At 48.7% G+C, this 12,368-nt stretch overlaps 1 protein-coding gene across 1 annotated transcript in view; it reads left to right on the forward strand.

Annotated features, from left to right (window-relative positions):
* Nucleotides 1–9,648, forward strand: part of Ercc4 (ERCC excision repair 4, endonuclease catalytic subunit) — a 32,764-nt gene extending 23,116 nt beyond the window's left edge. Inside the window, exons 9-11 of the mRNA XM_021184804.2 lie at nt 190–282; nt 5,384–5,496; nt 8,439–9,648. Of these exons, the coding sequence (XP_021040463.1) occupies nt 190–282; nt 5,384–5,496; nt 8,439–9,172 (940 nt within the window). The 3' untranslated portion in view covers nt 9,173–9,648. The remainder of the gene's footprint in view (nt 1–189; nt 283–5,383; nt 5,497–8,438) is intronic.
* The last annotated feature ends 2,720 nt before the right edge of the window (nt 9,649–12,368 follow it).

Raw genomic sequence — 12,368 nt, forward strand, 5'->3', positions numbered from 1 at the left:
AACCCAGACAGACCTCTGCGGGGTGGAGGGCAGGAAAGGCTGTGCAATGGGGCCGGAGAGGCTTGCTCTTCCTTGGTGTCTGTGACTTGAGCCTCCAGGGCTGCTGCTCTAGATGCTCCACTGTGCTGTACCTTACAGGGACTAAGATTACATCTTTGCAGCTTAAAAGAGTTCTGTCTTAACCCACAGGGTTTACTTTCTTATATACGGAGGCTCCACGGAAGAGCAGCGCTACCTGACTGCTCTGCGGAAAGAAAAGGAAGCCTTTGAAAAGCTCATAAGGTGAGGTGGGTGGCCTGTCCTTCTGGGTCCTACTCTGGTAGGAATATTAAACGGCTCCCAAAGAAGTGGGTGGGGTCATGAGTTGGGAGATGCCTGGTGCCCAATGTCTGCCTGCTGCATATTCCCCTCCTCTTCCTTCTCTCTTACCCGTGCAGTTACTCACTGTGGGTTTAATGAGTAGAATACAAGTTGTATCTCTTACTGAAATACTTGAAACCAGAAGTGTTTCAAATGTTGAGATATTTCCATATAGGTAATATATGTATTAGTGATGTGGCCTTAAGGTCATTGGAGGCAGCAAGCTGGGTAAGTGCCACCTGCACAGGGTTGGACATGGGATTTCCAGTTGTGCCGTTGTGTTGGCCAGCCAAACACTTTACAGTTCGTAGCATTTTGAATTTCAGCTTTTTCATATCAGAAATGTGTAAGGGAAACTGTTTTTGATGGTCAGCATCAGACATGCCACAAAACACTGTTCTAGGAAGGATGCTCTCCAGCATCCTTCTTTTCTTTTCTTTTTTTTTTTTTTTTTTGGAGACAGGGTTTCTCTGTGTAGCCCTGGCTGTCCTGGAACTCACTTTGTAGACCAGGCTGGCCTCGAACTCAGAAATCCGCGGTTTGCAGGTGGGCTGCCACTCTATTATGTCTGGGAAGGACTTCTAACCCCTACCCTACCTCCGTTCTGACCGCTGTAACTAAGTGTGTGCTGTCCTTCTGAACATGTGTATCTGTTTTTGAGTATGGAGGCCATGTTCCCAATCCTGGTGGTTTCCAGTTTAACAGAAGGAGCTGTTTGTGGGACAGTCACAAACTGGCTGGCAACTCTCTTATCCCTAAGCATCTGGGAGATCAGATGACTCACCAGGTCATACCAAAAAATTGTAGTGGGCTGATGATCTGAGGGCATCCTAGAGCTGAGGCAAAGAAAGCCCAGGCCAAAGAGCAATAGCTACGACTTCCTAACGGGCTTCTCATGCCTTAGACATGGGCAGTAAAGCCTGGCGTGGAGCTAGACAGGATCCCAGAGTGGACAGCATCCTACGGAGTTGGCTATGGGAATTCAGCATCTGTCTACCCAGGTTAATCTAGCGCAGACATTTCTAGCAATGGGTATTTATAGTTCAGTCCACTGGGATGTCACCCTTCCCTTTACGTCTTCTAGAATAGGGGCGTTTCCTTGAAGCTGCTAGACAGGTAGCTTTGTTACTCAGTCCACTTAGCCTACACAAGTGCATATGGAATTGTTTCGTGTGTGTGGGTGTGTGTGGGTGTGTGTGTGTGGGTGTGTGTGTGTGTGTTTAAAAGTGATTTCAAAAGTAATGTCTTATTACACAAATGACCTCTTATTTACAGTTCTCAGAGCCCCTGCCCTCTGAGTGTCCAGCGGTGACATTACTTACTGAGCATCTGGTACATGTAAATACTGTGAGGACAGGGTCACATTGATCAGAGGTTCAAAAGCTCAGAGCCTGGGGACTCTGTGGCAGCACTGCATGTTGCAGGTGGCATGCTGCACTTACTCTGGTAAAGCTGTCTATGAAAGGAGACAGGGATGCACTTGTCTGCTGAGAGGAAGCTGGCAGCAAAGATAGGCTAAGGAAGAGAAAGGGGCAGATTTGAGAAACACTTAGGAGACGAGTCAGAGACTCAGCACCTTCGGGTGGGCTAGCACCTCCCGCAGCTCTTACTGCCCTAAAAAGATTCTGTCTCTGACTTTGCTTTGATCACAGTAATTGTCATCACATTACAAATAAACACCTAGAGCTTACGTGTCCTTATTAGGTCATTGGTTTTCCTGTGTCAGGGTCACCAAGGTCAAGAGATCTGCTTGGAAGGAGTCATAATTAGGTTGTCCCAGCAAAAGGACACAGCTAAGCATCAGCAGGGAAAGTCACAGAGTGAAGTGCAGGAGCCAAGCAGGAGTGAAGTTGTCTGAACCATGGAGGTGCACTCAAGCCCACCTGCAGCTACAGGCCGCAGCACATGCAGAAGTGGCAGCAGGGACGCCCGTGCAGCCTTAGTGTCCACAGTCTTCACTGAGGCTTGGTCTCATAGGCACAGCACCCATGTGACCGACTTTGTCTCTCCAGCTACAGCATGCCAGAGCAAAAGCAAGCACTCAGCAGCAATCACAGGGAGTATACAATGATCAAACACTTGTCCCCGTGACCCCAGGCCTGAGGTACAACACACCCTCGAACTAAGGGTGCCCCAGAGCTCAGTGCTTGGGACCTAGCTTTGGCCCAGCTGTAAGCAGGCAGGCCTTTCTTGGAATTTTGCCAAGCTTCAGCACCTGCACTCTTCTCTATTCAGTTGTCTCTTCTTTGGTACCTTGTTGTCACCAGGGAGATGATAGGCTATGAGGCTAGAATGCCCTAGAGGATGCCTTCATGCTCCAGACTTGGATCTTTGAGCTGCTGCCTCTCCCCTGGTTCATCAAGGAGCCTAATTGAGAAAAAGATGTTTGGAGTCAATTGTGGTAATGTGCTGTGCACCTCCATACAACTACTGGCTTATACAAATGACTGGTCATCAGAGGCAGAGCCATCATCAGGGTAGAGGACCCATGTAGCATCCATGTGTCCCGGGTCAGTTCCCAACCCATGAGAAAACACACATCCACTTTAATGGTATTTCACCTAAAACTCAGGGCCTACTTATAAATAGTCTTCTGCTTGCACAGCAGCCGAGTGCTCGCACTATGTAGAGCCTTAGGACACTCACTCTCCCAGAAGATTGGGTAGTGGTGTTTGTTTTTAAAAACACAAAGCTACACATGTGGTGCATTGCCAGTAGGGCATCTGCACCTCGCCTGAACTTGGGAGAAAGTTTACTGTGACACTAAGAGAGCAGACTCTTGCCAAGACCTCCATGGGAGATGTTATAAGAGCAACACTGGGCTGCTATTTAAACTAACCAGAGAGCAATGAATCAGGCAGACAGGCAGCAAATGAGGGCTGCTTAGCTGCTTCAGAGAGAGTAGACTGCAGACAAGTAAAGGGAACAAACTTAGTTGCTGGAGAGTAAGGGCAAGGTGCTGCCTGGTGAACAGGGAAGAGTCAAGATCGTTTGGCTTCGCTGTAAGAAACTTGCATTGCAGAAGAGGACTTACCTGGATGCCACACCTGAGCTCCTCCCTCCCACCTCACATCATCATTAGAGCCATCCACATATCATAGACCATCCTAGCACTCCAGGCAAGCCTGGGCTACACAATAATAAGAAGGAAATCAGTGATATGTGAAAGCAACATCCGTGCCTGCTGTGGACAAGGAACGGGTACTGTTGGCATGGTGATGCCTACTAAGCTCCCGGGTGCTGCTCAGCAAGACTTGCTTTCTTTATGGTCTGCAGTTCCTTTCTGGGCTGTGAATTTTCTCAGAAGTGGAAACAGCACCAGCCTCATTTGAAAGCAGACCTTTGGTGTCCCGTGTGACCCTGGTACACCATAGCAGGTGCGGGATGCCAAGAGCCCACCCAGTGCGTTGCATGCATATCGTAGTCAGTCTTTTCAGATAGATTTATTGGCATTATCCCCATTTTATAGATAGGAAAACAAATTGAGGCAGGGAGCCACCAAATGACTTATTCCAGGTCACACTGCCAATAAGAACTAGATCTTTGCTCCTGTCTGTGCTATATCCACCCACAGGCAGCACATTCATCTGGAAGCCCCCCCCCCCCCACACACACACACTCCCATGTGATCTGTAGCTTAATTTGTGAAAGTGGTAGATAGAAAACACAAACATTTTAGAAAATAATATTGAGGATTTGCTGGCTGTGTTCTTGATAGTTTGCCTTTGTCCTCTTGGGTACATTGGGTGTGACCGGGAGTTGCTGCTGGGGTCAATGCCAGGCAAGGGTGTGCTCCCAGAGCCCTTGGCCCTGGCCTAGAGGATTGTATGAAAGCCATTCTGTTGTCCACAGTGTGAAAGGGAGCTGTGCTTTGGAGCATCTCAGACCTGGTGGGGACACATCCCTCTCACAGCTCCTTGGTCTAACCTAGCCCCAGTCTGCTGAGGTTCTCAGTTCTGTGGGTTTGTTCATGGTGGCTTTCCTCAGCTCTGCTGCAAGCCTCAAGAGAGAACGGTCCAGCTCTCCATGCTCTGGCCCCAGGCATAGATTAAACTCTTAGGACTTAAGCCTCTTGAGGTAATCATCACACGCTCCCTGGTTTTAAGCAGGAACCACCACGCTCGCTGTACTCCGGGAACAGTCCTCCTAACATATGTCTATGCGATACTGGGTCACTCTGAAGACTAGGAGGATTGCATGATCATATTTGTTACGTTGTTTGTGTATATTCATGCATGTATGCATATATACTGTGTGGAGATCGGAAGACAGCTTGCAGGGGTCAGTTCTCCTTCCACCAAGTGGGTTCTGGAGCTTGGATTTGGGTAGTCAGGCTTAGTGGCAAGCACCTGGACCACTTAGCCATCTCGCCAGCCCAGTGATCACATTTATATCCTGATCCCTTAACCCAGAGCAGGGAACACTCCAGGAGTGACTGCTGTCCCCAGATCAGTCCCCAGATACTGATTGTTGTAAACCCTGACGTAAACTTTATTCTTGTATTGACCTTGATTCTCCTTTGAAACTAAAGGTGAATGATGGGGCCTCCCACGTGGACGGGGAGGGGACCATCGTGCCTGCATTTTCTTTGTCTTTTTCTTAATCACTGACTAAACTCTCCCTCCCTGGGACCTGAAAAATATCTGACTTTCAATGATTTAATTTGTTTTCCAGTGTTGACAGTGCCTTAGCCTTACAGCCGAGTGGGGCAGGCTCAGCCACATGACAGACACTAAAAGAGCTTCTTAATAGCAACTCTAGAGGGTGGGGAAGGAGGCCAGCGGTCTGTTGCGCTCCTCCGGCCAGTCCTACTGGTTGTTTCTTTCTAATGTATCTCTTGCATTCGCCTTACCCTCCAGTCATATATCAGAGACAATCCTCCTGCCTCAGCCTCTTGAGTCTTGGATTACAGGTGTGCACCCCTACTGCCAGCATGTAGATTGTCTTAGAGATTAGATTTTTCAAAAGATTAATCTAGAACGTTGAGATCACTCAAATGGTGCTTATGGTATTTGTTCCCCAGGGAAAAAGCTAGCATGGTTGTCCCCGAAGAACGGGAAGGCAGAGATGAGACCAACCTGGACCTAGCAAGAGGCTCAGCAGCCCTGGATGCTCCCACGGACACTCGGAAAGCCGGTAAGCCCTACCCTGAACCATGTCTGCCTTCTGGGGTTTTTTTTGTTTTGTTTTTTTGTTTTTCGAGACAGGGTTTCTCTGTATAGCCCTGGCTGTCCTGGAACTCACTTTGTAGACCAGGCTGGCCTCGAACTCAGAAATCCGCCTGCCTCTGCCTCCCAAGTGCTGGGATTAAAGGCGTGCTCCACCACCGCCCGGCCATGTCTGCCTTCTGAGGAACCAGAGCCACAAAGCTGAGATTTTTACATAAACTCTTTTTTTGTTTGTTTGTTTGTTTTGTTTTCTTGTTTTTCAAGACAGGGTTTTTCTGTATAACCCTGGTTGTCCTGGAACTCACTTTGTAGACCAGGCTGTCCTCGAACTCAGAAATCCGCCTGCCTCTGTCTCCCGAGTGCTGGAATTAAAGGCGTGCGCCACCACCGCCCAGCTACATAAACTCTTAAAACCATGAATCAGGCAAGGGAGATTGCAAGGCTGTTCTTGCAGAGAACTTGAGTTTTCAGTTCAGCACCTACATCAGGCAGCTCATAACTACCTGTGACTTTAGCACCATCCTGTGGCCTCTCCAGGGACATGCACTCCTGTGCTGCATAGAAACCCATGCAGGTACACACACACACATACACATAATTAAAATAATAATAAATGATTTTTTTAATGAGAAGAAAATGATTTGGGGAGGCAGCAGATGAACTCTACCAGTGAAGCCTTCAGAATGCTGCCTGGGCTCTGTGCCCAAGGAAGCCAGTTGGCTCACACAATAGCTGAAGGACAATCCCCAAGTCCCTCTGCCTGTAGTCTCAGGGTCGCACATTACTAGGACTCCTTAATTAAGGATGCACCCTCCCAGCTTCAGAGCATTTTCTGCTTCTTGGTATCTCTCCAGTTCTGGGTGTTTGGCATGCCACCAAGGTCTGCTGGACTCCCAAGTGCAGCATACTTATTCACAAGGACTTCCACCTCCATGCAGGCTGCCATCAGCCAAGCAGCCTGAGAGAAGCAGTAGGGTCAAAGAGGATTTAACCTCTGCTGACATTGGGTCCATTCAGACCACTGGGCCGATGAGTTCAAGCTTCCATGTTCTGCCTGCCACAGGTTCAGAAACAACAGAACTAGCTGCTCATGCACTGAAACCCTGAGACTTAAGGACTGACTGACTGACTGACTTCCCTCGTTCCTTCCTTCCCTCCTTCCTTCCTCCCTTCCCTGCCTCCTTCCTTCCTTCCCTCCTTCCTTCCCTCCCTCCCTCCTTCCTTCCTTCCTTCCCTCCTTCCTTCCTTCCCTTGTTTTATCGGTATTTGTCAGGGACTAGAGAAATGGCTCAGAGATTAGACTCACTTGCATGAAGGCCTGAAAATCTGAGTTCCGTGGCCCATCCCTCGAGGTAGCAAGAGAAAAGCCACCCTGAGAATTGTTCTCTGGTCTCCACCCATGTGCTGTGATGTGTGGCTTGAGATGCTCATTACAGCCGCGACTGTGCTGGCCTCTAATGTAGAGATTCTGCTTCTGTGCCTGGGAACTGGGGTCACATCCCAAAGGCACGTGGTAGAGAAGGTCCTCGGGCCACATGCTCTAGGGAGCACTGCTTCAGAATATCTGGATCCTTTTTGAAGCAGATACTTAACTCTGCCTTGCCTGGTAAGCTTTTGGGAGGAACTGTAGCCTGTAAGGCAGGGTGAAGGAGGTGAGGTCATGCTGTAGGTACCACATCCAAAGCACATCCTAGAGCTCTGCCCTTGGGAAGCCTGAGTTTCCTGTTGTACTGTAAAGCATTGCACGAACTTGGTGGCTTGAGAAGCACACACTGACCTCATGAGTCTGCAGGCTAAACAGAATCCCATTGGCCGTCACTCACTAGCTTCAGGGCTGTTTTCTTCCTGGCAGGTCTGTAGATGAGTCATCTCCTGGTTTTTCCAGTGCCTAGAGTCTACCTGCATTCCTGGCTCGAGGCCCTTCCTCTACCTCACAGCCATGCTGGTGTCTTCTCTGACCCTGCTGCCTCACCCTTTTCAGGTCACTTTGTCAGTTCTCTATGGCTCATGAAACAACTTAAGGCAGGGGGTAATTGGACCTATCTCTAAAGGTCTCAGTCCATACCCAGCCAGCCTTGTTGCTCCCAGGCCTGTGATGGGTCAGAACACTGTAGGGGAAGGTTGTGGGCATGAAAGCGGTTGATTTGTGGCAGCAAACAGACAAATGTCAGGGTCTGTGCAGGACACCTCTCGGTGGCCTGCCCCAGTGGTCTGCCTCCTCTGATGGCCCTCCCTCCCAGCAGTCCATTCAGCTGTGACTGACCTCACGACCTTCCCCTGGCCTCCACATACGGGCTCAATGTAGCTACACACATACACACATGCCACACACACAAACTCACATACACATGCTCACACATATACACGCAGGTAGCACACATACCCAAATGAGATTGTTCTTAAAGCAACAGCATTAACATCCCTGGAGTTTGTTGAAAATGCAGTTTTTGAGCCTTTGATCCTACATCTGCCGTGTTCAGAATCTGCTTGCTAGCATAGCCCCAGGTATGCACACCAGTGTGTAAGAAGCTGCTCCCAGCGTCTTCCCTTTCCCATCTCTAGACCCAAAAGTTAATGGCAGCAGCTCAGAAGGCAGTCTTCTTGGCCTTTATTGCACATAGGGCCTTATTGCATATAAGGCCCAGCACATACAAACATACTCTTCATAAGGGGGAAGAGAGGAATCAGAGAGAAGGTGTTTGTGTGCCATTGTAAGTTGTAACTTTCCTATTGACTCCATTTAATTTGGGGGAAACTACCTCTGCTTTCTCTATAAATTCTATTTTTAGAATGGTAGAAAGTATTATAGCTATTCATCCGAGCTATTCATCAGAGACATTTAAACCTATACAAAGCGTCTCTAAGTACTCTTTCTTCCCTGTGACCCGACCTAAATTCCCCTTTTCATAGGTGGCCAGGAGCAGAATGGCACCCAGTCCAGCATCGTGGTGGACATGCGTGAGTTTCGGAGTGAGCTCCCATCTCTGATCCATCGGCGGGGTATTGACATAGAGCCAGTGACTCTGGAGGTGGGTGATTACATCCTGACACCTGAGCTGTGTGTGGAGCGCAAAAGTGTGAGCGACCTCATTGGCTCGCTGCACAGTGGCCGCCTGTACAGCCAGTGCCTAGCCATGTCGCGCTACTACCGGAGGCCTGTGCTGCTCATTGAGTTTGACCCGAGCAAGCCCTTCTCCCTGGCGCCACGAGGTGCCTTCTTCCAAGAGATGAGCAGCAACGACGTGAGCTCCAAGCTTACACTCCTCACCTTGCACTTCCCGCGTTTGCGGCTGCTCTGGTGCCCCTCGCCCCACGCCACAGCCGAGCTGTTTGAGGAGCTGAAGCAGAACAAGCCACAGCCTGATGCGGCCACAGCCATAGCCATCACCGCAGACTCAGAGACGCTGCCTGAGTCGGACAGATATAACCCCGGCCCCCAAGACTTTGTGCTGAAGATGCCCGGGGTCAACGCCAAGAACTGTCGCTCCCTGATGAACCAAGTGAAGAACATCGCAGAGCTGGCCACCCTGTCCCTGGAGCGGCTCACAACCATCCTGGGGCACTCGGGAAATGCCAAGCAGCTGCACGACTTCCTGCACACTGCCTATGCAGACTTGGTCTCCAAAGGCAGAGTGAGAAAGTGACTGCTCTCACATAGCTATTTATTGATCATTTGCATAGCAATTCATTCTTTTCCAGGGCGTTCTGTCCCCCGGGGCATTGGTCCAGAGCCAGAACTTCCCCTGGGGCTCTGTACTGAGGTGTGTGCCTGTCTTCCCTTGCTGGCTCTCGCCCCTCTGTGCTCTGTCTGGGCCAGGCCTGCACTGATCCATTTTCAATAAGGTGTGGTGAGATCTTGCCCCTTGAAGTAAGCACAAACTATGTTTACTTTTCAGGCTGGTAAAAGCACTGCACCACGGTCCTAACACTGGCTGCACAGGGCTTGGTGGGCCTGAGGCAGGACTGCTGTTGCTTCTTCCCCACCCACACAGAGACAAACTAGCCCTCTAGCCTCCTAGTCACCAGGTATATGTAACATGTACTGTGACTCGGTTGTGTTTTTCACAGAATTAATTGCTTACGGACAAGATTGGATGAGGTAATAAAGGGCTCCTCAGAATTCTTGGTTTCTCAGTGTTTGAGCTCCAAATTCCTACTCTAAGCCCAAATGACAAGTCTAAGAGTCCCCCACTTCACTGGTTTTAGATGCCAGTGCCATACCAGAAGCACACAGGGCATCTCTGCCCTGCCCGTGGTCATGTCCTGACTGCTTCTCCTTTCCTGGGTGAGGACTGGATGTGAGCAAAGGTGGGCCAGGTGCTTTCTAGATGTAGGTTTCTCTCCTTCTTATAAGGTATTGGATTGTGGATAAATGGGCAAATCAGTTCAGAGAACTCGTAAGGATTCAAAAGAAATACATGGTGTTTGGTTTTCTGATACTTTTTTTTTACACATTTTTAGAATCTGACTTTGTTTCCCAGCAGCATTTTGCTACCTTTGATGTTGTTGTTGTTGTTGTTGTTGTTCAAAATTATAGATACTGATGAGTTCCTAGGTAGCTTTTAAAAGCTAGGTCAGCACTGTGGTTCCGAGCTGCTTACATAGAGCCTTGATAAGAAACGATCCTTGATTCGGGCAGTGGTGGCGCATGCCTTTAATCCCAGCACTTGGGAGGCAGAGGCAGGTGGATTTCTGAGTTCAAGGCCAGCCTGGTCTACANAGTGAGTTCCAGGACAGCCAGGGATACACAGAGAAACCCTGTCTCAAGAAAAAATTAAAAAAGAAACTATCCTTGCTTAAGCACCTCTCTTGGTGTTCTTAGAACTATTTGAGGCGAGCCTACTTAATAGTAGCCATCAAGGCAAACCTGGTAGCCCACAGCCCTAACTAATCCCAGCTCTAGGGAGACAGAAGCGGGTAGATCTCTGTGACTTTAAGGCTAGTCTGCTCTATATAGTGAGTTCCAACTTAGCCAGGGCTATGTAGTAATACCTGTCTTAAAAACAAATGTGGGGCTGGCAAGATGGCTCAGTGGTTAAGAGCGCTGACTGTTCTTCTGAAGGTCCTGAGTTCAAATCCCAGCAACCACATGGTGGCTCACAACCACCCGTAATGAAATCTGATGCCCTCTCTGGAGTCTCTGAAGACAGCTACAGTGTATTTACATATTTATTTACATAAATAAATAAATCTTAAAAAAAAAAATGTGGTGGCCATCAGCCCTGTCCTCAGTAGTCCTGACTCTCTTTGGTGAGTGCTCACTGGACTGTAGGCCTACAGCTGTTTGGGAGCCCTGTGGTGTAATCCCCAGTTGACAGGGGACGGGAAATGCTCTCATCCAGCCCTCACCAGGTCTGCGTTGTTGAGATGCAGGGACTTCGTGAGGAGGGAGGCTCTGTTCCGGACTTCGTTTGCTTCTCCGGTGGATTTGCTGTCACACTGCCTTGGAGAACCTGTTGAGGGAAATTCTCCATTAGTTTTGCTTGACTTTAAAATGTCTCCTCAAAAGGATTTTAAGAAAAAGATGACAGTACAGCCAGGCTTTGGCAAAAATTGTCACTTTCCTTGGCTATGTTGCCCTCATTCTGATGCTATTTCCTGTCTGGTTCTGAGCTATGGCACACAGTTGTCCATCCTTTTCAGCAGGACTTGGTAGTCTGTACCATTGGGCTGTTGGAGTACTATTTTATTTTTGTTGTTTTAATTTATGGTTCCATAAGCCAAGACTTGGTAAAAGGGAGAGAAAACTGAAATATATTTACTCATAATGGGGGGGGGGGTTATTTAGCATCTTCCTCAGCTTCCTGGGCAAAGTAAAAATGTCAGTGCACGGTCAGAGGGTGATTTTTGCCAGCCACGCACCAGTGCACAGGTTTGCTCTGAGTCGCTGCTTCTACCTGGCTCCAGTAACACATGCTCTGTGTCATCAATGGGATGTCCTTGGCTGCTCCTTCCTAACATGCTGTGACGTCTCCTTAACCAAAGAAGCTGGGGGGGAAAGCTGTTGTCCTTTGGAAATACCAGTTTGTTGAAAATGGCAAGCATGTGGTGTCTGGGGCATCCAAACAAAGGGTCAGCCCCTGTATTTTTATTCCTTTTAACTCACAGGTTGGAAGAGGTAAATTGTTCTTTTGATAGCCCAGGAATTTATTATTATTTCTTCAGCAAGTTTAATTATACTTTGAATTGGGTCACCACAGTGGTGTCCCGTTGGCTGCCTCTGCTTTGAATGTCCGTGCACAGCCCTTTCTAACGTCCAGGAGACCAGTTATTTTTCAGCATTGTATCCTCTGAATAAAGACTGGCAAACTATTGAACCATTTCTTCACATAGACCACTCGTGCCTTCTCCCATTTAATCCCCTGCACAAAGTCAAGCAGTGCCGCAGACCTTTGTGGTGACAAAGCTATGGCCAGAGAGCTTAAGTAGTTAGCCTATGATTGTTATTCATAAAACCATGATTTGAAACCCACAGGGTCTCATGGTCTGACTTCAGAGGCCGTAATGAAGCCTGAGTGTGGGAGGCTTCCTGTGGAAGGGACTGTTTGGGAGTGGGGAAAATAATGTGGGTATCCATTTTCATGTCTGTAGTTCCAAATACCCTAAGGGAAAGGCAAACAGGCTTGTTTCCCAGTCAAGATTGGGCAGAGGGCAGAAGAATGCTCAGAGCCCCGCCCAGCCGCCTGGTGCCTCAGACTTTGAAAGGTTAGGCACCTTCTGCTGGTTGATTAGGAAGACAGATTTTATACCTACAGAGAGAGAGAGAGAGAGAGAGAGAGAGAGAGAGAGATTTTTCTAACTGTGGCAGCGCTTGCCCGTGTTCTGCACTAGCACTCAGGA

This window comes from Mus caroli, chromosome 16 (genome assembly GCF_900094665.2).
Source record: "Mus caroli chromosome 16, CAROLI_EIJ_v1.1, whole genome shotgun sequence".
Taxonomy (NCBI): domain Eukaryota; kingdom Metazoa; phylum Chordata; class Mammalia; order Rodentia; family Muridae; genus Mus; species Mus caroli.